Source organism: Pristis pectinata, chromosome 19 (assembly GCF_009764475.1).
Source record: "Pristis pectinata isolate sPriPec2 chromosome 19, sPriPec2.1.pri, whole genome shotgun sequence".
NCBI classification, from domain to species: domain Eukaryota; kingdom Metazoa; phylum Chordata; class Chondrichthyes; order Rhinopristiformes; family Pristidae; genus Pristis; species Pristis pectinata.
In genome coordinates this window covers 28443981-28470219 of record NC_067423.1, presented here as the reverse complement: position 1 = coordinate 28470219, position 26239 = coordinate 28443981, and the positions used below count along the sequence as shown (strand labels likewise).

General features: G+C 41.3%; 1 protein-coding gene across 4 annotated transcripts in view; it reads right to left on the bottom strand.

Annotated features, from left to right (window-relative positions):
* The window catches only part of celsr1a (cadherin EGF LAG seven-pass G-type receptor 1a), a 281143-nt gene that overhangs the window by 50771 nt on the left and 204133 nt on the right, over window positions 1-26239 (bottom strand). For all 4 annotated transcript variants that reach the window (XM_052033623.1, XM_052033625.1, XM_052033626.1 and 1 more), the window contains exons 7-13: window positions 18504-18661; window positions 16697-16860; window positions 14983-15108; window positions 7301-7467; window positions 6195-6380; window positions 4815-4928; window positions 3405-3579 (exon numbers count right to left, since the gene is read on the bottom strand). In XM_052033623.1, coding sequence (XP_051889583.1) covers window positions 3405-3579; window positions 4815-4928; window positions 6195-6380; window positions 7301-7467; window positions 14983-15108; window positions 16697-16860; window positions 18504-18661 — 1090 coding nt within the window. The remainder of the gene's footprint in view (window positions 1-3404; window positions 3580-4814; window positions 4929-6194; window positions 6381-7300; window positions 7468-14982; window positions 15109-16696; window positions 16861-18503; window positions 18662-26239) is intronic.

Below are 26239 nucleotides of genomic sequence, written 5' to 3'. Positions count from 1 at the left end.
TCCATGAAATAATGTTCAATTCTAAAGCTGCATGACAAAACAAGTCTATACACATGTGAAGCTCTCACAATAGCAGATGACATTGTTCCTCTTTATAATTCACATTGGTAAATAATTAACAAAGGGGTCATTAATCTTGGTCGGGTGTCTCACTTCAACCACTGGATCATAAGAACAATACATAAATTCCTGGTGAAACCTGACTAAAATGTGATGATCCCAAGCTCTCACCATCTTATAAAAAGGGTTTCCAAGTTATTTTCACTCTATGCTTCTGTACTTCCAATATAGTGCTATTGTAGCGGCTGCTACCGCGATGTGAAAGTAAGACACTAGTCGATGAGCTGCAGAACAAAACTGATTTATTTTCCCGCCTTGCGTGGGCCTTTTAAGAGGAACGGTTCCCGCCCACCGAGAACGGAAATGACGTATGTGCTACGTCATCAAACTTTTCCAGTGCGTGGGTCCTCCCCGTCGCTCGGGGAAGACAAAGGCCCAGCGCCATCTTGGGCCTCACCACTCCGATGACGCGCGACCGGACCGCCGAGCCGGTTCGCTTGTTCGGATGGTGAGTCGCTACACAACCTCACCCACCCCCCCCCCGCCCCCCTCACCCCCACCCCGGAACCAGCAATACGGTCCCCAAGGTTCACGGGCTGTGCTAGCCGTTGCTTAGGAGGTCGACCTCTGCGTCGCAGTGTTGGGACCTTGACCGGTTGTTGTAGATCTAAATGGGCCGGTTTGAGGCGATCCGTCGTGAAAACCTCTTCCTTGCCCCCAATGTCCAAAATAAAGGTGGACCATTATTCCTGATGACCCGGAATGGCCCCTTGTATGGTCATTGCAACGGTGCCCGGGGTGTGCCCCTGCGAACGAAAACTGATTTATTTTCCCGCCTTGTGCGGGCCTTTTAAGAGGAATGGTTCCTGCCCACCGAAAACAGAAATGATGTATGCGCTACGTCATCAAACTTTTCCCGTGCGCGGGTTCTCCCTGTCGCTTGGGGAAGACGAAGGCCCAGTGCCATCTTGGGCCTCACTGCTCTGATGACGTGCGACCCGACCACCGAGCCGGTTCGCTTGTTTGGATGGTGAGTCGCTACACTATTAGTAAAATTTACATAAATACACCCGATTGATTGAACAATTGAGTGGCACAAAATGTAGTTGTTCTTTTATCCATCTAGATTCTGAACTGCCAAGCTTGCTGTTAGTTTCCTGCTTCCAGTCCTATAACTCAAGGCTTCAGTATTATTCCTCCATGGAGATTACTCTGTCATTTCTATTAGCAATTTACTATTTATGGATCACATGAAACAGGTCACACAGTCACTCAAGCCATTTCCAATATTCAATAAAGTTATGACTGATACAGTACTCCTCTACTTTCCCATCCAATCCCAATACCTTTCGATATCTTCAGTTCCAAAAATCAGTTAATCTCAGCCTTAAATATACTCAACAGCTCTCAGTTGATACAGAATCTAAAGTGCAACTCATCTCAGCTGGAAATGGGCAACCTTTTATCCTGAAATTATTCCCCCTAGTTCTGGAGTCCCCAGCCGGGGAACCAGAATCTCAACATCCACTGTAATAGGCCTGCTATGTGACTATGATAATTGTTGACCATGGCTTTGCCTAACTTATTCTGCATGATTTGATCCATGTAATCGCAACAATTTACGTTTTAGTATCCAACAAATTCTTTGGCTTCAGAGTCATTACATATGCAAATTGACTGACATATACACTCAATGTATAGAACACTAACATTTATGGGGAAAGATAAATATTTTTTTCAAAAAATCTATTCTATTTCCTAACTGCATCCCTAGTGCCATTTCATAATATCACTCCAATCTTCCAGTTACGTTTGTCCAGTGTACACCTTCAATTTTAGTTCTAGTTTTTTAATCTCCTAGCTTTACATTACTCAGCCTTCCAGTCCCTCCCATCCCCTCCAATCCTTTCAATCTCTCATTTTTAAATTATATTGTGGTCATTGTTATTAGATAATTTTCTCTCAGTCTGGTGGTAACTGTTCCACATTTTACTTTATCATTCACAATTTATTTCCATTTTCCTTTGTTTTTAAAGTCACTGGATTTCCCAATGTTATGTAATCTCGTAAACAATACAAACATAGATATTGAAATACTGTGGCGACCCACCTTCCACGCAGGCGAACCGGCTGCGAAAACAGCACGCGCGTCGGCAGAGAGGCCAGCCGCAAAATGGCGCTGGGCCGCCTTCTCCACTAGCGAGGGGAGAAAGCCCACGCGCGGGAAGAGGTTCTGGTGGCACACCTCTGACGTCATCGCCGCCCGGAGAGGGCGGGAACTTAACTGTTTAAAAGCCAGCGCAGCGAGGTTCACAGTAAACCAGTCTCGAGTGCAACCTACCGACTGCGTGTCGTTATTTCTAGCTCAGTGCGTAGCCCATCGCTACAACACAATTATTGATAATTATATGTGAAAGTTCTAAACCAGAACATCATGAAAAAGAAGGTTTTGGTGTGCTACTTAAACCTACTTTTTTTTATTTAAGAAGATCACTGCTGATCCAACTTCAGCCTCAACATCACTTTCCCACTCTCTTCCCATATCCCTCGACTCCCTAGTAGTTCAAATGCCTGTCAATCTCTGCCTTGAATACGTTCAATGACTCTGCTTCCATGACTCCCTGGGTAGAGAATTCCAAAGAGTAACAACCGTCTGACAGAAGAATTCCTTCTTATCTAGGGGAAATATCCCATTCATATCCACACGTCAATCTTTTCAATATCATTTCTCATTCTTTTAAACTCCAATGTATACAGATCCAACTTGTTCAACTTCTCTTGATATGTCCATCCCTTCATTCCACAAACTATCCTAGTGAACCTTCTCTGCAAGCCCTCCAATACAAGTATGGCAAACCAAAACTGTGCACAGAACTCCAAGGGCAGACTCACCAGCATTCTGTGATTTGGCATCAAAACTTCCCTACTATTATTCTCCCATTCCAACCCACCCTCACCCACCCCCCCCCCAACCACCTCTTGAATAATGGCAAACATAACATTAGTCTTAATTACTTTCTGTATCTTCAAGCCAACCCTTTGCGTCTCCTGCATTAGGACCCCCAGATCCCTTTGTAGTCGCACTCCATTTAAGTAATAATGTGCCTTTTCATTCTTCCTTCTAAGGTGGATAACCTCACAGTTTCTTACATTATATTACATCTGCCAACTTCTTTTTAATTTATTAAATGCTAAGAACTTGCTAATTCACCTATCTTTGCAGAAGCTCATGTGAAGTTTCAAGTGAGAGGGTCAAATGTCTTCAAAAGTTCAGAACTAAACCACAATATAATTTTTCCATTGATAACTATACACTGCATTAAGCCAAGGAAAACATCAAATACCTGGTTCACAGAAACACGAGTAACTGTCCCAGTCATCAGTGCAGTAGCTGTTTGAGGGGCAGGGATTGGAATTACACTGATCTGGAATGTGACAACCATTCTCTACTTGAAATTTTACAGCTCGATCCATGTTCAGAGTGGCTACATTTGTTGAAGTATCACCCATTCGCAGTCCCTATTATAGAGGAGAGAAAGGAATTCTTTTTAAGTAAGTTAATACACATCTCAATTACTTCAAAGAAAATTCTCTTCACTGCATCACAATGTAATACTGAAGGAGCTTCATACTTGAAGGCAACTCACCAATGGAACAATAGCTGCAAGCAGTGTGCCTGAATGGTTCTTAGCACTGAATGTGCTCTCAATCATGCTCTCCACTAAAGAGCTCCCACATCCTCCACCTCTTTGCAACTAGTCTATAGAAAAAGTTACCGTTCTTAGAACGTAGAGGGACATAGGACTATCTTTGATTATACAAACCTATCTGGCAACATAAATTGTGAGAAGAACGAAAACAGGCTTCAAGGGGATATAGATAGGCTAATTGAATGGGTGAAGTTATGGTGGATGAAATGTAATGTGGGCATTTGTGAAGTCAGCCCCTTGAATATTTTTAAATGGTGAGAGATTCAAAAATGTTGGTCTTCAGAGGGATCTGGGTATTCCAGTACACGAAAGTTAACAAGCAGATGCAGCAAGCAATTAGGAAGACAAGCACTGTGTTGGCCTTTACTGCAGGCAGATTTGAGGAAATGAATACTGCAATTCCACAGAGTCCTGGTGAGATCTCATCTGGAATATGGTGTGCAGGTCTAGTCTCCCCACTTAAGGAAGAGGCAGCACAGCAAAGCTTTATCTGGTTGATTCCTGGGATGGGCAGATTGCGCAAGGAGGGGACATTGAGCAGACTGGACCTATGCTTACTCAAGTTTAGAAGAATGTACGGTGATCTTACTAAAACACAAAATGCTTGGGCTTGACAAGGTGGATGCAGAGGTGATATTTTCCCTGGCTGTGGTGATGTAAACCAGGAGTGACAGTCTCAAAATAAAGGGGATGGCATTCAGGACCGTGGTGGGCAGAAAACTAATCCAGCTGAATGGGTGCTGCGATATCTGCATAAAGATAATCTAGTTGCATTAAAAACTGAAAATGCTAGAAGAACTTAACAGTTCAGGCAGCATCTGTAGAAAGAGAAACAGTTAATCTTTCAGGTTGCAGACTCTTCCTCAGAACTGAGAAAGAGAGGAAGCAAGTTAGTTTGGGAAACAGATGTGTTTTTTTCCAGTATTTTTTATTTTAGATTTCCAGCATGTGCAGTTTTTTTATTTTCAATCTAGCTGCATGACTCAAGTTCAAGGCTTAACAGCAGAGGGAAAGAATGACCCTCAGTGATCTGTTGTCTCTTACCTGCATACAGCCATAGAACCCTTGCTGTCTTGTGCCCAAACCTTCAGGGAGGCGTCCAACAAAGATACTTCTCAATTTTAATCCTGGTAATTCATTCCCAATTTCTACGCTGGCCTGTAATGATACACAGTCAAAAATTAAAGCCTTAGAATACTTTTTCAGTTCTTGGTTGATTCAAATGGCATTAATGTTCCACTTAACAAAAACTTGGTACATGGCAAAAAGCCTGTGATGGTGAACACAGCACTTGTGCTCTGATGCTGTTAACATTAATTCTATCCTACAGCAGCGTTGTTGCAACCCTGGCTGGAGCACTGAAAGCATTTCCCATAATGATCAAACGTAACTCTTGACGGTCATCACTGGAACAGGTATCCTGTGAAACTGTAATATTTTATCTGACTTTCCTTTCCTTCAAGATGATACTGGGAATATTTTCAATGCAAGTTTATTACATAATATAAACTAAGTTCTATCTTAGCACTTTGGTGTTCATCTTTCTCCTATATTGATATTTTTCTTGATTATCTCTAATGATTTTGACATCACATCATGCAAAGTGATTGTTATACCTTGGGGAGTGGGGAAGGGGGCTTTTAAACCACTGGAAAATTTATCTGTGAAAGTAGGGCTCATGAAGGGTCAACGTCAACCAAACAGGTTGTTGTCCTAGCACTTTGGCAGCCAAGGCACTCCTCTGGGCGTGACACCGGAATGGTGCTTTCATCATCTTCACCTCTTAACAGAGGAAAAAGGGAAAAGAGAAAAATAAAGGATGAGGGAAGAGAAGGAGGTGAAATAAAAATCAGGAACAGCCAGAAAGATAAGTAGTAAGAAGAGGTGATGTGACTGGACTAGAAAAAGCACAAGAAAATGAACAAGTTTTAAACATTACACTTAGTTCATGGAATACCATGAATAGCAAAATTAAATCTCCAGCCGTAAGATGAAAACTGAGATTCCATTGCTGATCCAGAGGAGGTGGACGAACTATTATTTCAACGCTGTGGTTTTCACTGCCAATTAGAAATGTTGAAAAACAATAGCATGGAATAAAGATTGATCCGTAGGAGATATATGAAGGCATCAGAACACAGTTCACAAAAAGGGGTTTCCATCCAAAAGAACAGAAACTGGTGCTAATCCATTTTGAGGTGGTGATGTTTAGATTTTGCAGCAACTGCGCACACCACTATCCCATGGGAATCCAGACCAAATCCAATGAATTGAGGTGCTCAGGGTCAGGTGCTCAGTAGCACTTTCAGATGCTCCAGGTGTTCAGTAACTTTTTGAATTTTGGAAATAATTGTGCAGTTAAACATTTAAAATCTGGTCAGTGGAGACGAGCTAAAATGCAGAAATTTCCCTGCAATGAGTTACCTGGTACATTCCATAATCCAAAGACATGACCGCCATGTATTTGATGTCCTTGCCATCCTTCATACTTTTTATCTCAATCAGTAAATGGTGCCAGTCTCCGTCACTGACCCGTGTCCGAGTCAGTCTCAGTTTGGCTTTCAATCCAAGTCTATTGTGCACTTCAAACTGCAGGATATTATCCGTTATCTGCCAGAGATGGAACAGCAAGAGCACTAGAGCTAATTCTCACTGTACATAGCAAAAGAAAGATGCACACTACTTCAAGTTTGAATGAATTCCCTTCACTACTTCGGCATGAAGCCAGCTTATACTTGTCAACACACACTGTAAATAGAAACACAGAAACATTCCAGCTCTTGAAAAATACCAAGGAAATCCATTGATAATTTCACAGCTGCTCAGTGTTATAGCAAGGTCAGCAAAAAAAAGTTTCAACTTTCCAGAGATTATTGCAGTCCCTGCATGTGGAACAACAGTTAAAGGTAACTAAACAGAACAATCCACGTTATGATTTTCCAAGAATGAAACCAAGAGTCTGCTCCCACAGCAAATGTCAGAGTTTGTTTTGACAAAATATTTCATTCAATTGCATAAAATATCAGTATTAACCTTATTTAATTGGAAAACAAGCAAGTGTGGATAAACAAAATCAATGTTACCCTTTTAAAATATATTCCCAAAGAAATCACATGACCTTTAATTAATGAAAATTGCAGACAGGATAGCAGCTCTGAAAACTATGAAAATGGTGATGTTAATCTGTGATACATTTCACTGTGAATGCTTAAAGAACGATTGCTGCTACACCCAACTCCAGTGATAAACAAGACTGTTCTAATTCAGCAGTGGCAGTAATTTTACTCAGTGTGCAATGTTTCAGGAGCAACAAACAATCTGCTGGAGGAACTCAGCAAGTCGAGCAAAGGAACTGTCAACGTTTCGGTTCGAAACCCTGCATCAGCCCTGACCCGAAACATCGACAATTCCTTTCCTCCCAGAGATGCTGCTCGACCCGCTGAGTTCCTCTAGCAGGTTGTTTGTTGCTCCAGATTCCAGTGTCTGCAGTCTCTTGTGTCTCCATGCAAAGTTTCAGGACAACTACTCACCTGAATGTTGATTTTGGAGGAAGTCCCGGCATTTGCTTGAACAAGGAATCCATTGGCTTTTCTTGTGCGGAACATTAGGCCAATGTACCAGGGCACAGATATAGTAATATCAAGGTCAGCCCAGGAGATCATACTGCTGCCCTTGAACCTCTGGGGGTTGGGCATCACTGGAGAGAGGATATCAGAACATCTCCATTAGTGTAAAATGACCCGATTTCAGAAGAAAGGTGCACAATAATAATTCTCCAACATGGAATTTCTGTCCAATCACTTTTGTCCTAATGTCAACGGCAAACTGAAGCAATAAAAATCTTGTTAACAAAGGAATCCTTTATACAAAGTTAACACAAGCTGTGTGAAGATAAAGGACATGTATTAGGAATGTGGGAATATTCAACCCCTTGAGCTTCTTCAATCATTCAATTAGATTACTTCTGATACACATTTCAAATCCATTTGTTGACCCTGGTTCCATAATCCTAGTTCCAGAAATGCAACTCAATTCTGAAAATTCCACCGGATCTAACCTCAGCTTTTCAGGGGTATTTTTTTCAGACTTGCACCACATTTTATGTGAAACAGTGCCTCCTGACGTCACCCAGGATGGCCTGGCTTTAATCTTAAAGTTAAGCCTCCTTGCCCTGGATGATTCATCGGAGGACACACATTCTTTCTATCTATCCTGTCAAATCATCAATCATCTTAAACACCTCAAGGGGTTTACTCCTTAATCTTCCATACTGAAGGAAATGCAAATCCTGGCTATGCAAGCTGTCCTTGTAGTATAATCTTTGGTGCGGACACTCACATTGACTGCATTCCAATGGTTAAAAATTGCACTAACTTATGTGGCACAGTGCTGGTACTCATAGAGTCTGTGCAAGGCAAGGCCAACTGCAATGATAAGGGGACATATCATGGTGAAAATTCCTCTTTCTACAACAGACATGTTGTATAATAATCACTCTGGCTGCAAACACACAAAATTAAAACCAGACAGTGTTGTTAGAGTAATTAAAGTTCCCTTGTGGCCACCCATTCAATTCTGAGCAATGACACATAACTCTTTTGGGTGTTTGTCACATTGAAACAAAAACATTTCCCTTGTTCAAAATGCTAAGTTGTCAAGCTGAGCACACTTGTATCTAATAGTCTCACAGCAGGCCCACCCAAGTCAGTTTCCAAAAGAGAGGGATCAGTTTGGGTTATATCAGTTAAATTGCTCTATTACTACATCCCTGAGTTAAGCAGACAATTCAATCTTACTTGCTATCATTCCTCATTTTGAAATGCAGTTTATTTTTAAAATATATGTTAAAAAAGGGGGGAAAGCTCCTGTGACTCAGCCAGTCACTCATGATATTCAGGGACATGAATTAATATTCTAATTATGAAGGAAAGAGATTTTGTTAGCACTGTATAATGTCCTCAGTTAATTTGCTTTGATATAATTCGTCTTGCAGTAATCTGCAGCAGCGACAGCCATGTATAACATAATTAGAGAATGGCAAATGCATCATATGTTGGACTAATTATCATGTTAATCTTGTTCAGACTGAGACCTTTGAGATTGAAATGTTTTCTTGTCATCGTGGTGAAAGTGTTAAAGGGATTAGTTGTGATTACAATTTTTGTTTTACATAGGCCAACACTAGCAAGGGCACTTAGAGCAGACATGAGATCTGTGCACCACTTGCACCACTTGAGGATATGAAATTTAGACTTCGTTGGGGAATAACAGCAGTATTGTGGAGTCAACATTCCTCTCATAACCTGGAGATAAAATCAAGAATCAGCTTTCGTATGACTGAAGAATTGTGTACACTGTCGGTACTGGTGCTCTGCCGATAACGAAAACCATGGCTACAAAGATGAAGCCTTGAGACAATTTAATTCTAAAGTTGACTCTTGTCAGATTTCGTCAATGTTCCAGTATCCCAGTCTTTCAATCATCACATCCTTGCTGCACCCGTTATGTGCATGGCCATTGATCAAATTTCTTTTATACAGTTAAACTCCAATAATCTACTGCCCAGAAATCCCAAATTTTCAGCATCTGGCTCACCAGGTGATGTTTTTTGCACTCCTCTTGAACACTGGAGTCCTGGTTCCCTGCTCCCTGTCAACTCTCCAGGCTCCAGTTTCTGTGCTCCCTTATAGCCCCTTGCAATGACCGTTGATCTTCATTTGATCAGTTCTTATACTGTCTTATGATCGCCAGGCAATGATCAGACCAGGAAGTGAGGAATTCCACTGAAGCACAGCACTACTATTAAAAACCTACAGACAATATATAGGTCAGCTGTGTCAACCTACATGACACGAAGGTTGGAGGGGCTGTGGATAGTGTAGAAGGTTGTCGTAGGTTACAACAGGACATAGACAGGATGCAGAGTTGAGCAGAGAGGTGGTAGATGGGGTTCAATCCAGAAAAGTGTGAAGTGATACACTTTGGAAGAATGAACATGAAGGCGGAGTATAAGGTTAATGGCAGGATTCTGAGCAGTGTGCAGGAACAGAGGGATCTTGGGGTCCAAGTCCACAGATCCCTCTAAGTTGCCACGCAAGTTGATAGGGTGGCTAAGAAGGCGTATGGTGTGCTGGCTTTCCTTAGTCGAAGGATTAAGTTCAAGAACCATGAAGTAATGTTGCAGCTCTATAAAACTCTGGTTAGATCATACTTGGAGCATTGTCTTCACCTCATTATAGGAAGGATATGGAAGCTTTAGAGAGGGAGCAGAGGAGATTTACTGGGATGTTGCCTGGAGTAGAAAACGTGTCTTATGAGGAAAGGTTGAGTGAATTTAGGGCTTTTCTCTTTGGAGCAACGCAGAATAAAAGCTGACTTGATAGAAGTGTATAAGATTATGAGGGGCATAGACAGAGTGGACAGCCAGCACCTTTTCCCCAGGGCGGTAATAGCCAGTACCAGAGGACGTCCATTTAAGGTCAGAGGAGGAATGTTCAGGGGAGATTTCAGAGGTAGGTTCTTTACACAGAGAGTGGTGGGTGCCTGGAACACCCTGCCGGGGGTGGTTGTAGAGGCTGATACAATAGGGACATTTAAAAAGGCCCTTAGACAGGCACATGGAAGTAAGAGAAATGGAGGGTTCTGGGCTGTGCAGGAAGGAAGGGTTAGATTGATCACGGAGGAGGTGTTCATATAGTTTGAACATAGAACAGTACAGCACAAAACAGGCCCTTCGGCCCACAATGTTGTGCCAACCTTAAAACCTCGCCTAAGACTATCTAACCCCTTTCTCCCACATATCCCTCTATTTTAAATTCCTCCATATGCTTATCTAGTAATCTCTTGAATTTGACCAATATACCTGCCTCCACCACTGCCTCAGGCGGCGCATTCCATGCCCTAACCACTCTCTGGGTAAAAAACCTTCCTCTGATATCTCCCTTGAACTTCCCACCCATTACTTTAAAGCCATGCCCTCTTGTATTGAGCATTGGTACCCTGGGAAAGAGGTGCTGGCTGTCCACTCTATCTACTCCTCTTAATATTTTGTACACCTCTATCATGTCTCCTCTCATTCTCCTTCTCTCCAAAGAGTAAAGCCCTAGCTCCCTTAGTCTCTCCTCATAATGCATATTCTCTAAACCAGGCAGCATCCTGATAAATCTCCTCTGCACCCTTTCCAACGCTTCCACATCCTTCCTATAATGAGGTGACCAGAACTGGACACAGTACTCTAAGTGTGGTCTAACCAGAGTTTTATAGAGCTGCATCATTACCTCGCGGCTCTTAAACTCGATCCCTCGACTTATGAAAGCTAACACCCCATAAGCTTTCTTAACTACCTTATCCACCTGTGAGGCAACTTTCAGGGATCTGTGGATATGGACCCCCAGATCCCTCTGCTCCTCCACACTACCAAGAATGCTGCCATTAACTTTGTACTCTGCCTTGGAGTTTGTCCTTCCAAAGTGTACCACCTCACACTTCTCCGGATTGAACTCCATCTGCCACTTCTCAGCCCAGCTCTGCATCCTATCAATGTCCCTCTGCAAGCTTCAACAATCCTCCACACTATCCACAACACCACCAACCTTTATGTCATCTGTTATCCCCTCATCCAAGTCATTAATAAAAATGACGAAAAGCAGAGGTCCCAAAACCGATCCTTGTGGGACACCACTAGTCACAGCCCTCCAATCTGAATGCACTCCCTCCACCACAACCCTCTGCTTTCTACAGGCAAGCCAATTCTGAATCCACATGGCCAAACTTCCCTGGATCCCATGCCCTCTGACCTTCTGAAGAAGCCTACCATGTGGAACCTTGTCAAATGTCTTACTAAAATCCATGTAGACCACATCTACTGCACAACCCTCATCAATCTGTCTGGTCACCTCCTTAAAGAACACTATCAGGCTTGTGAGACATGATCTGCCCTTCACAAAGCCATGCTGGCTGTCCCTGATCAGACCATGATTCTCTAAACGCCCATAGATCTTATCTCTTAGAATCCTTTCCAACAGCTTGCCCACCACAGATGTAAGGCTCACTGGTCTACAATTCCCTGGACTATCCCTACAACCTTTTTTGAATAAGGGGACAACAATTGCCACCCTCCAATCCTCCGGTACCATTCCCGTGGACAACGAGGACTCAAAGATCCTAGCTAAAGGATCAGCAATCTCCTCCCTTGCCTCACGGAGCAGACTGGGGAATATTCCATCAGGCGCCGAAGGGCCCGTACTGTGCTGTACTGTTCTAATATGGTTATTAGTGAAATGTGACATTTTTAAGGTGTGGTGGAGTGCAGTTCAATTTATTCCCACGTTACTCAGGCATAGAAATAAATGTAATGTTATTGTTTAGGATAATGGACACAGCTGGAAGGGGACAAAGAGGTTTAAGACCTTTCAGCTTTGGAGAAATAGAACAGGCTTATAACTCTGCAGAGATCTCTTCCACACAATCCTGCAATTACTGTGAAACTCAGCAAAGATACGTGAAATATACAGGGCATTAACAACTCAGGCAGGCAGAGGAAGGCAGCCATGTAGGGACCCTCTAATTCACATCTCCTTGCCAACACTGAGAATTAGAAATGGATATGGCAGGTTGCAGACTGTTGATCTAATTTCCATCAGTAAGGCAGAGGTGAGCGTCATGCATGCTGATGATGATGTCATTACCTGTATGAATGATGCTGAGATTAAAACCCGGCTAAGTGAAGGTGAATGAAGGACAATCATGGTGAGTAGATTTCAACAGGAAATTGTAGAAAGCTACAGCAAAGAAGAACATGGCCATCCGGCCTATCTGTAAGGGCTCTGCGCAATCCAGTGGGTCCCACTCCGATGCTTTCTCCTCACCATCCTGCAAATTCTTTCATTCAACGATTTATCCAGTCTCATTTTGAATACTGCTATTGAATCTGCCCTGTCAATGCTCCTGGCAGTGCACTCCAGGTTCCAACCACTCACCATGTAAACTTCTTTTCCCTCGTGTCATTCTTGTACTTTTTTTTTACCAATCATAGTCATTCTATGTCCCCTAGTTTTTGATATCTCTGCCAATGGGAACAGTTTCCTTTTATCTACTCTGTCTAAACCCTCCATGACCTTAAATACCTCCATCAGGTCCCCTTTCCACCTCTTCTATCTCAAAGGGAACAACTTCTGCTTCTCCATTCATAAGATCCTGAATCATTTCATTTACGGCAATCTTACTAGTAATTTCTGCAATCACTTTAGAAGATCTCCACTGCACCTCTTCTGAGGCTTTGTGCTTTTCCTAAAGTGTGACATCCAGAACTGGACACAATATTCCAATTATACCCTCGTCAGTGTTTAATAAAGGTTCATCACAGCTTCATTATTCTTGTACTCCATGCTTCTTTTCATCAAGCCCAAGATACTGTATTATTTTTACCACTTTCTCAACCTGCTCTGCCACTTTAAATGATTAATGCACATATAGCCCTACATCTCTCAGTTTCTGTACCCCTTTCAAAATCATAGCATTTAGTTTATATTGTTTATCTTTGTTCTTCTTACAAAAACAAATTACTTGGCATTTTCTCTGCATTAAATTATACTAAAAGCCACAATCCTAGTACTAACCCCTGGGAAACTTCAATGCACAATTCCCTTCAGTTCAAAAAAGACAATCTTAGATTACTACTTTTTGATATGTGTTATGTAGCCAATTTTCTATCAACTTCGCAACTACTCATTTTGTTCCATGAGGACCATTCTTGATGACAAGCCTAGTGTGTGGTACTTTATCAAATGTCCTTTAGCGTGATATCAAAAACATTTCCCTCATTGACTTTCTCTTATTACTTCATCAAAAAGTTCTGTCAGGTTAGTCAAACATAATTTGCCTTTAAAAACTGATGATGGCTTTGTCTAATCAACCCATAATTGTCCAAGTGATTGCTAATTCAGTTGCTAATTGCTGTTTTTAAAACTTGATCTACTTCATGGTTAATCTGACTGGTCTGTAGTTACTGGCTCTGTCCTGACACTTTTATTGGACAAGGGTATAACCACTGGCAATTTTCCAGTCCTGAGAAACCTCTATGATTTGTGCATCAAAAAGACAGGTGCAAAAGGGTCCAACTGCTTTGCTGTCATATCTTATCAATGTTAAAAAACCCCAAGTGTAGAACATCTTTATCGTAAGAATGTAACAAACTGTGGTTTATGACCAAACTGCTGAAATTAAAGATAGCATTCTCAGCAACTGAATATTCAACAGCAGCAATGTTGATTGTTTTATAAGATCAACCCAGCAGTGTTTAAAAACATTTTACAGAGAAACTGATAAAATATTCTGACAAAAGGATATTATTTTTGGAAGTACTTTAAATATACATATTTTACAGAGGTTTTAAATTTCAATGTTCCAAGTTTGCAAGTTAACCTCACCAAGTAGCTAAATCTATTTAATCCTGTTTGTCTTGGCGGGAACATTTCAGGACTCAGTGTAAAACAACAATGTTTGTAATTGTATAAGTAACCTAAACACCAGAATCTCTGTGGAGCTAAACCAGAGTGCACAGAGTAGCAGAACACAGAAACAAGCTCTTTGGCCACTAAGTTCATGCCAATGTTCACGTATCCATTTACTCTAATTGCATCATTCTCTCCACATTCCCAATAACTCTCCCCAGATTCTACCACTCATCTACACACTGGAGGAAGTTAACATTTGTCAATTAGCTTACCAACCTGCAACTCTTTGGGGTGTGGGAGGAAACTGGAGCACCCATTGGAAACCCATGTAGTCAGGGGAGGACATGCAAACTCCACACCGACTGCACTGGAGGTCAGGATTAAACTTGAGTCATCGGACCTGTGAGGCAGCACCTCTACTGGCTGTGCCACTGCACTGCCCTAAGCTGGATCAGTATGTAGACTGATGAGTTTACCAATGCCACCTGGAGTCACAGGCAATACATGGTCTGGCCAGATCTTTTGGAGCAAGAGTCACAAAATAGGTCAATTTATTAGTGCCATAAGTAGTCAAAGAATAAGTACAGAGCAGCACCTAGACTGGCCAATTTATTTCTGCTGGAGTCACCATATCAGTTCAGACTGGATAGATATTGTGCAAATTGTTGGTGATATATTTACTGGGTCAAATTAGATCTGAGGTTTGCATCAAGCCAAAGGAAACTCCTTCTTAATCATAGTGGATTAACATCACTCACCTTGCTCACAGTTCTTGCCACCAAATCGCAAGGGACATTGGCAGCTGTAAGTATTCCACTTATTTACACACTGTCCACCATTCTGACATATGTTTATGTCACAGAAATTCTTCTTAGCTGGACACCCTGCAATCAAATAAAGGCATTACTTTCAACTTCTCTTCCTTCTCCACCAGTAACTCCATTCTGAACTTCCCCTCTTACATGGTGTCCGTTTATCTCCTCTCAGGCATCTTTCCAACAGAACGAACAGCACTTTTAGGTTGAGACTGTGGATATATCCAAATTACATAAAATATTCAAGTTGTCAATATTCTATAAGCAATAACAAGAATAAGTTTGCAGCAAAAGAGGCTGGAAATTTGTTTTGGGTGCCTGCAAGGAGATTGATCAGATGATACTACCCAAGAAATCGCCACCCTTTAGAGCGCTTGAGAAAGACTGCAACCGACGTTGAGCTAGAAATTCTGTTATGTACTGTAACTATTTTGTGCATGAAGTAAATTAATTTAATGTAAAACCTGGTCACCGGGCATGATTGAATCCTTTGTGTGGATGCAAACATAAGTCATTGGGCATGTACAATGACATCAAGTATTTGAAGTCTGTGATTTGGGAGCCTTGGCTGCCTCAGCACTCTCCTTCATGCTGCGGTGGGGCTCCATCACCTGATGCTGACCTTCTTCCCTGATACTGCAGCCCACGTTGTCAACTTTCAACCCCCATTCTGGCCCTCCAATTTCCAGGCTGGATCTGCACTAACCTTCCCAGTCCTCTCTCTATCTCGCACCCCACCTCTGCAACCTGTGGCTTACCCATCTTCCTCCTCTGCTTCCAGAGCAAAAGGTTACGTACATGTTTATTGTTTGATTGTGCTGCACGCAATCCCTTGGGGCTCATGAGTGATAGAATTTTGTTGCCCGGGACCTCACATAACCCTGGTGCATAGCACCACACATTGCTGATTTAAAGCTGTTTTGAAATGCAGAAGAGTTTCTAGCCTGTAGCTTTGAATTAAGTGTACTGAATCTACAGTGAAAATCGGCAAAGTTCAAAACCACTCTGCAGCTAAAGTGTTCAACAGAGTTTTTCTTTTGTGAACTTGCTCTTCCTTGGAAACATCAGCTCAGCCAATAAATTCCTTACCCATTTTGCTGTTCTGACCACTACTGATAGAGGACTCTGAGGAAATAAGGCTTGCACGTGACCCAAAAGAATTACCAAAGAACAGGTAAGGTCTTCAGATTCAAATTTAAAAGCAAAATCTTGGAGGATAATGGAGATCTGGCATAAAAGCAAAAAATGCTGGCAAACTCTGATGAAAGATTGTTGACGTAAAACATTAACTTGGTACTGCCATGTAGACCAAAACCCTGAAACCTAGCAGCTCTGTGAGAATAACTTCACTGCATGAACAGCAGTGGTTCAGGGAGGTACCTCACCACTGCTTGTCAAAAGCAATAAAGGATGGGCTTTCCTGTGAAGACCATATCTGACAAATGCATATAAATTATTAAGAATAATAAGCTAATACACAACTTAAATGATCGAGACTGTGGATAAACGTTCACTGTTACCCAACATAGCCATAAAAACATAATTAATGCCAGTCATACTGTGAAAGATGTTGTACTTTCATGGCTAGATTAATCTCTCCTTGCCACATAATTTCACATTGGTGCATTTATACAGAATACAAGTTCTCATTATTTACCTGCAAGTGTGCCATTATTCGCTATAAAACTCGCCATATCAAGCTGCTTATTATCGATGGTCAAGTTCCTCATGCATCCCACAAATTCACGATTGCGCACAGGAAAATCTTCAGGCAGGTTTGGAACACCTCCAAGCAATAAGGGGCCGGTCAAATCCAAAGACCTGAAGAAGATGAAAGGAACACAAATTCTCTTTGTTGGTGAATAATTTAGTTTAAAATTTGGGCTAAAGTACTGAGAACATGGAATTTTATGGACAACTGAATAACACAGCACTCTTAATTTAAATGTACTTCTCTAATCTGAATTACAGCCATTTGGAAAGGTAGTATGTGTACAGTATATCATCAGTATAGTCAGCTGTAGTACAGATGTCTGCCACTGCTTGTTAATGCAAGGAAACCATGAACTAGCCTTTTTCCAAAGTTCTGACAGGTGCCACTGAACCACAGTGCTCCTTTTCTGACAGACCAGGAGAAGTAATTTTCTTCAGGGCTATCAGTCTGATTTCAACACTGGATACCAGGGGTTAAATTAAGAGGAAGGATTACACAAACTGGTGTTGCATTGCCTGCAATTAAAAAAGTCAAGTGGAACTATTAAAAGGAACTGATTGGGGAGATGGAGATAAATTATGGCTGGGGACATAGCCCAAAAATTACAGCCCGGAGTAAAGGCAGGAAAAGTTTCACTGTGAAAAAGGAGACAGAACTTTGGAACGCTTTCCAGAAAATGATAGTTGATGCTATTTCAGTTGTTACATCTGAGGCTGATGAATTGTTATATATGGAGCTGGGCCACCAATCAGTCACAACATTGTGTGGTGGAATAGATTGAGAGTCCAAGAAGTCTGCTCTTCTTCCTAGCTGCCTATCAATGCTATGACAAAATAATGTTGTTTTGGTGAGTGGGTAGGAAGAACAGGGACGGAGGGTGGAAAATGGAAGCAGTTTGAATGCCATCCTGTGAGTAACACTCATGTCAACCCACCAGATATGGCAGTTGGTCAAAAAGAGACAAAAAATAATGAAGGTTGATTTGTGGGCCTGCACAACGTTGTCTGACCTCAGCTGAAACACCAGTGGATCCAGTAAAGTTTAGCTTAGCAGCTCAGACCAAGGACAGAAGAACTGTTAAAGTTACCCAAGCTTTATTGATCACTATTGAGTTATCTACATTGCCCTAGCTGGGAACTGTTTGCATTATCATCTGAATGGAACAGTACAACGCTTGGCTCTGGTCTTCTTCATTTTCAAAATGCATATTCCCTTCACGCAAAGGGTAGGCATGCAGATGAAGCTATGAAAAGATCAACATAGGTGCTTTTTATATAAACATGCGAGCAACTTGGGTAAAAGCCTTTTTCTGAAGTTAATTTAGAGGAAAATTTTATGTGCTTTTTAGCTGGAGAAGATATTTATCGATACCTCGGTAACTGTTAAACTAAAAATCATGCAGTGGAATACGAGGATCTTAATAGCCTGCTTGGTCATCAAACTTTCAGACCACCTTGTTAGGTCTCACTATCCAAGACAGAAAGGATGCAAACTGGAATCAGGGAGGTGAAAACTCAGAGGAAGTCACCAGGACTGTGTCAGTCGGTTGAATAGTCACTGAATTGTCAGTTCTACAGCAGCACTGATGGAACAGAGTGCAAAACTCAATAGACATGGAGGAAAATAAATTTTAAAAATTAAATAATACTTGTTTCCATTTTTTGTAATGTTTAATAAAACATGAATTTTTAAAACCTATTCAACCAAAATTATAAAATAGCTTAGAAGTACACAAGTTATTCCATCTTACTTCTTTGATCCAGTCTGTGTCCCCTGAGCAGCACATGAATAGTTTCCAATATGGCTTCCGAATCGCACAGAAACTGCAGTGTCACAGTCATCAACTGTAACTACAGCAACCTTTTCTCCCGATGGTCCATGAGGAATGCCTAATCTGCCGATATTTGGCTAAACAAAAGGAAGAGAACAATTATTTTTGCAGTGAAGCAAGAGGAGATAAAATACCCATTCATTTTATTTTTGCTGGTATACCGGGATATAAAACAGAATAACATGGTTTAGAAATCTGATCCGTAAAAGCATGAGCACTGCAGTAGAATGCCAAAGACACTGGTTTGTCAATTGAAAACTTTAGTTGTCTCTGAGTCTCAAAGCCCTCAGTGCAACTGCATGGACATTTTTTGGGATTGATGGTGTTCTGCCTGCTCTTCTGATCTAAGTGGAGGGCGAGAGGGAAGGAAGGGCTTCAGAGGTGGGGATGAATGGTGGTTCTAGGCCAAATGGAGCCTGTGTTGTGATGGTAGTCAGGATGAAGTGAGGATACTTGAGATATAGGAGTGATGCTCAGGATCACATTGAGGGTTGAAGCTTGCCATGAGATGTGGAGTGTGGTGGTTTTGGGGTGGAGGTGGGGAAAGGATGGCAGCTTCACATCCTGAGTGTAACCTGTGTTGTAATCCAGTTTTATTTCCCCAATACTATCTGCTGGATGAGCAGGAAATAAGGATATTTGCTTCCCATGGCTGGCACAAGATTATTGATCTCACAATGATGGTTCCCTGTTTTATGTCATTTCTACTCTACAGGAAGATCCACTGAAGGTGCCACGATGACACAGGGTGAATGGAGAAAGGGAAGTTAGGGACTTAACTGATAGGGGAAACTGTCCATCACTGCACTGGTCAGTACAAATTGTCCCAGAGATGGTCACTTCCGAGACAACATGATCTGATGTTTCAAAAAGGCACATGGCCCAGTGAATGAGGTCATCCCACAAGTGAGGCTCATGCCTTAAAGTACTTGGATGGATTTCCTGGTTGGAGTCACAGTAAAAAAAAAACCCAGAAATACTTGTTATCACATTTCATTCCAAACATAAATCACTTTCAGTCTCATTATGCCAAAGAAAGAAAACAACATTATGTGATTAGATTTCTTGGCATGTGGATCCAATGAACATCAGAATCTTTTCACTTAAATATATCCCAGTATGTGTTTGGGTCTGGATTTCTCTACAGAATTTTGAATTGAGCCTGCCACCAGATGCAAGCAGAAGCAGAGAGATCCAGTGACAACTCTCTTCAATGTACGGCTGGAAACCTATCAATTAGTTCAAGAGTGCCAATAACTTAAGGTCTTTTGGCTAAAAGTACATTCCCTGGCTGAGAAACAGGCACATGCATCGTGAATGAACTATAGCAGAGCTTTTACAACTAAAGCTCTCATAATAGTAATTGGGTTTCTTTGTTTCAGATGGAAAAGTAAAAGACGAAACCGCTTAAGGTTACAAAATAAAGTGAATTTACTGAAACCAAAGTGCAACAAAGCAAGAAACAAAGGGAAGAACAATTATTTCATACATCAAGAGTCTGTCCAAAACCCTTGCTGACAATCCATGGGGAAAGGTTATATGACATGAATCAAAACTACCATATCAATGTGACAACTGCTTCTAAAAACATTGTGGTTATTGAACTGTTGTTTTGACAGCCAAGTTTCTTACACAAATGGAAATCTGTTATTCCAAATTAATTCATTGCATTTTTTGTTTATGCAATCTGTTAGGTCATTGATATTTAACTGATATATCAATGACCTGACAGACCATTGATATTTAACTGGTTTAAAGTGCAGTGCTTTAAAGTGCATTTACAAACTTCTGACTGTTTCCCATTATTACAGTCATTAGAACAATGGGGTGCAAGGTTGTCCAAACCTACTTGGGAAAATTTCAGCATGTATTGTCATGCATCTTCTCCTGGGTCGCATTAAAGAGCCAAGCTCTTTCTATTTACCCTGAACATTTGGATATTCCTCTGAGCATTTGGACGTGATTGTACCCTCCATTACACCCATGCAACTAAAACACACCATCTCCACTGCTGCAAAACAACAAATTTCAAGTCATTTAAGTAAGTGATAATAAATCTGATTCTATTACTTGTGCATTTATGCAAACTTATGTAGGTCTATGGCATCACAATAGAATGTTGAACACAAGCAGGCAGAAACTTGTGGACAGCAACTAAAAATGGATTGGTCTGGAAACCAACAGAATCAAATTCACTTTGCAGAGCTCTACTGTTTTCCCCCCATTTAGATCCTTGCATTCTCCCTTGGCTAGAAAGGTGACGTAGTCTGATCAGTTCATAATTAAAAGGCTGCAGCAAGGTGAATGAAGGAGGAAAGCTCGAGGCCAACTACTCAGCAAAGAAGCACTAAAACATCATCACCAATAGTATTGAACTAACCATCTGTTCCAAGAACAATCATCTATGTACTTAGCCTCCAGACAGTGGTAAGTTTTAACACAATAATGCTAAACATCAATTAGGGATCACACTTCAATCATCACTTTACTGCAGTTTTATTAGTGTTACTGTTCCATTGCAAAATCACCCCATTGATAATTTCCTCACTAAATACAGAGCAAAACAAAGTCTGTCTCACCTAATCCAAACCTAATGCATGCCATGATGAACGTTCATTTTCTCCCACGTGTATTCAAGCTTCAATTGTTTTCCTTGCCTCCACATCGAGCCCACAAACTTCCTTTTATCCTTAAGCACTCAAACATTAAAACCTTAAGTTGAACATTGGTCCTTTTACTTAAAAGTGCCCGAGTCTTACAATTCCATGTGATGTTTATTCAGTTCGCAACTTATTTAATCAATTTAAAAACCTGCAGCTGTCTACACAGTGACTGAGGCGTTACACTGATTGTTTGATAACAAGTCCTGGCAAACAGCCAACACTAGCTTTTGGCTTCGATATTCCACTTCCAGGTCAATGCTCTAACGGTTGCAATTATATGGGAGGCAGGTTTAATAAGTTACATTCTATAATGCCAGCAACCGCAGCAAGTAAATTAATAAAAGATGTCCTTTATTCGTAAATAGTTAACCAGAAATAGGAGGAAAGGCTTTATCAGAACAATGACAGTGACCACTTGTACACTGCTCATCTCAGCAAGGAACACCTTGGGGCAGAAAGATGGAAACACCAAGAAAGAAAAAGGTTGGAGACTGCAGGCAACAGTCAAAATGAAAGGCTTTCAGAAATCTTTTGAAGGTAGGATACAGGGGGTGTGGGGGATGTTGGGGGGGTGGTGTCTTTCAGGGTATTCCCAAGGGTGGAAACAGTGAATGGTTTCCACAATGAACAGAGAGGACAAGGAACTAGCAGAAATCTGGGAATCAGGGAGGTGGAAGGGGACAGAAGGGTTCCACAGATGAAGAAAAACAGGCAGGATATTATGTAGGGTACATCACCAGTCACAAGTGCTCTGGATCAGCTGAGGCTTGCTGAGGATTTAAACTTGGAGTTGTTGGCACAATAAACAGAGAAAGGGACATTGATCTCAGAGATGATTATGGGTTTGTGCAATATATTGAGGAAGTAAAATAGTAAGCTGACATGTCTGACAGAATGAATACAAAGGTGGAGAAGGCATTTATTAAGAAGCAAAATACATTGTTTTTCACAATGGACTTAGTCCAGTTAAAATATTGCATCCATTTTTGGATGTTTTACTTTAGGTAACAGGTCAAGGCCTTGGACTGGATGCAAAACTACAGGTTTTAAAATTGGAAATAGAAATATTTTTGTCAGATAAAGAAAACTAAGAGAACTGGTAAAGGAAATACTGATTCATGAGTAACAAGACAACCTGGATTTAAGTACTTCAAATAACAAATGGAGACTTATTTTAAATGCAGAAGTTTGTTAGGTCCTGGTTTGTACTAGTGGAAGCATTGGGAAAGCAAAAACATCTGTAGCTTTTAAAAGGAAAATGAATAAAACTGTGAAAGATTTAAATTTTAATAAAATGTGGAAAATATTGATAAGATGTAAAAAATGTTTCAATTAAACACAAAAGCCTCACATGACTTGCAAAGCTGATTGAGAAGGATGAAGTTTACAATGAGATCAGTGGCCACGGGATCCCTTTTTCATCCCTGCTTCCAGGTGTAGAATGGTTTTGGGACAGATTTGCCTGTGAGTGGGTGACAAGGACAAGCACCATATGTCTCCAATGACCAACAAGAGCCATACAGTGAAGGAAAGCAATGATCTCGTTGTGATCATAACCCATTCCCACCACATCCTTTAAAGATGAAAGAATTTATTTTTGAGGCAGAAGACAAACTGACGATGCACGAAGACTACAGAGCTCACTTCACTTGTGCACTCCCTGAAAATGGCTCAGGCCACATAATATATTGTGGGCAGACATTCCCCCCTCCCCCTTTAGATCATACACCTAGCAGTCTTGCATCAAGATGACTGAAATACAGTTTACTACAAAACACTGTGCTTGCACAGAGCTGCAGTTGGCTTCCAGCAATCAAATATGACTCTATGGCATAGCACCAAAGAAAATTCTAGGCAATAGAATTTCTTGCCATTTTTGTAATAAGAGAATTCTTTCTACATTAGAAATTCTAGACGAACAGACATTTTCAACAGCTATTATTTCTGATTGGATGTTCTTGGCTGAATGGTTAAGAATTGGATAATGTTGCCAAAACTGTGGGAAAGGAATGGGTTTTTGACATTGGTCCCAGACAGTCTTCCTCTTCATATTGATTGAAATGTTCCTGTTGCATGTGGAAGTACATGCACAATTATTATTCCCACTCAGGCTGAAACAAACTGACTCTATATCTCTCTGACCAAAGCTGGAAATTATGCTTTCATCAAGAGTACCAAAGCAATTTGTATGCTTGACAAATGAGTTAATATAAAGCTGCTGCAAAAGGCCATTTGCTGCAAATGTACATCTGGAATACAAAGAAAAATTGCATCCCTTTTAATGCAAGGAACCTAACTGGTAACTACAATTAACATGTGGGACTACGATATTATTGCTTTCACTGAGACATTGTTGAAAGATGGGTGGGACTGATAACTCAGCATTCCCAGGGTACAGAATTTTCAGGCTAGATAGAGAGGGATGTAACAGAGTATGTCACATTGCACTGTTAGTCAAGGAATGTATTACTTCAGTATTGAGGGAGGATGTCCTTGAAGGCTCCTTAAATGTGGCAATATGGGTAGAGATTAGAAATAAAAAGGGTGTTGTCACTTTGCTGGCAGTGTATTACAAACCTCCCAATGGTCAATAAGAGGTAGAGTAACAGATATGTAGGGGAAAAAAATCAGAGAAATGTGATAAAAGTATGGTTATAGTACACGGGGATTTCAATTTCCCAAATATTAAGTGGAATTGCCTGAGCACAGAAGGTTCCGAGGCGGTGGAATTTTTGAGGAGATATCCAGGAGAGCTTTTTGACAGAGTTTGTAGATTGAGCATTGAGGGAAGGTGCATTACTTGACCTTGTCTTGGGGAACGTAGCCAGTCAGGTGGAGGGAGTGTCAGTGGGGGAGCATTTTGAAAATAGTGAACATAATTCTATATATTTTAATGTGGTTATGGAAAAAGATAAAAATAGACCAGGAATAAAGGTTTTAACTTGGGATAGGCCAACTTCATTAAAATATGACAACACCTGGCAAAGGTAGATTGGGAGCATCCACTTGCAGTTAAGTCGACATCTGGACAGTGGGAAGCATTCAAAAAGGAGAAACAGCAAGAGTTCAGGGTCAACATGTTCCCGTAAGGGTGAAAGCCAGGGGTAACAAGTGCAGGGAACCCTGAATGTTGAGGACAGAGGATTGGATAAAGAGAAAAAAGGAAGCAATTAACAGACAGTGGTGGCTCATCAAGTGTAAATCCAAAGGTATTTTATAAGTATATTAAGAACAAAATAATAACCAAGGAAAGAGTGAGGCCCATTAGGGGCAACAGAATCAATCTGTGTGTGGAGCCAGAAGATATAGGTGAGGTCCTAAGTGAATATTTTTCATCAGTATTCACAAAGGAAACAGAGTTTGTAGTTGGAGAATTCATTGAAGGAGTAGAAGAAAATCTAGTGCTTGTTTCCATAAATAAAGAGGAGGTACTCAATGCCTTAGTGGCTTAAAGGCAGATAAATCTCAGGGCCGGATGAGATTTATCCTAGGCTGCTTCGGGAGGCAAGGGAAAAGATTGCTAGGACTCTGGCTGAGATTTTTTTTTACATCTTTGCTGGCCTCAGGTGAGGTACCAGATGACTGAAGGATGGCAAATGTGCCCCCCTTTTCAAGGAGGGCAGCAGGGAAAAGCCTGGGAATTACAGACCTGTGAGGCTAACATCAGTAGTAGGGAAATTATTGGAAAAAAAATCTGAAGGACAGGATAATGATTTCTTGGAAAGGCAGGGACTAATCAGAGATAGCCTGTTGGCTTTGTAAGGGGCAGATCAATTTTTTGAGGAGGTTGGAAAGTGTATTGATGAGGAGGTGCAGTAGATGTGATTTACATGAACTTAAGTAAGGCTTTTCGACAGTCCCACTTGGGAGACTGGTCCAAAAGGTGAGGGCCCATGGGATCCGGGGCAAGTTGGCAAATTGGGTCTAAAATTGCCTTGGCAATAGGAGACAGAGGGTGATGGTAGAGGGTTGTTTTTGTGATTGGATGCCTGTGATTAGTAGTGTTCAACAAGGATTAGTGTCGGGACACTTTCTGTTTGTACGTGAATGATCTGGATGTGGATATAGGAGGCATGAACTGTAAGTTCGCAGATGACACTAAGATTGTTGGAATTGTTGACAAGGTGGAAGGTAGGTTACAGGGTGATATTGCTGTATTAGTGAAATGGACATAAATGGCAGATGGAGTTCAATCTGGATAAATGTAGGGTGATGCATTTTGGAAGCACTAATGAGGCTTGGACACCGTGAATGGTAAGGTCCTTGGGAGAATTGAGGAACAGAGGAATATTGGTGTGCAAGACCAAAGATCCTTGAAGGTGACAATGCAGGTGGATAATGTGGTTAAGGCATATGGGATACTGGCCTTATTGGTCAGGGCATTGAATACAAGAGCAGGATAGTTATGCTCTTACTTTATAAAACATTGGTCAGGACTTCAGCTGGAGTATTGCATCTATTCTGTTCATCAACCTATAGGAAAGATGCGATCGTGCTGGAAAGACTGCATACTGGAGATTCACCAGAATGTTGTCTGGGATGGAGCGTTTCAGTTTTGAGGACAGACTGGACAGGCTGAATCTGTTTTCCATGGAGCAGAGGAAATTAAGAGGGAACATGGGTGAGGTATATTAAATAAAGAGTATGGATAGGGTAGACTGCAGGAATCTTTTCCACTTATCAGAGGTGCATAGTACTAGGGGACATATATTTAGAGTGGGGGGGGGGAGATTTAGATGGGATCTGAGGTAGCCCTTTTTCACCCAGAGTGGTGAGTACCTAGAATGCACTGCTGGAGAGAGTGGTGGAAGCAGAGTCACCAACATTTAAGAGATGTCTAGATGAGCACTTGAATCTCCTTGGCATTGAAGCCTACGGGCCAATGCTGGAAGATGGGATTAACATGGATGGGTGGCCACTGGTTGGTGTGGACATTGTGGGCCGAATGGCCTGGTTCCATGCTGTATGACTCTGTGACTCTAAAATATATTG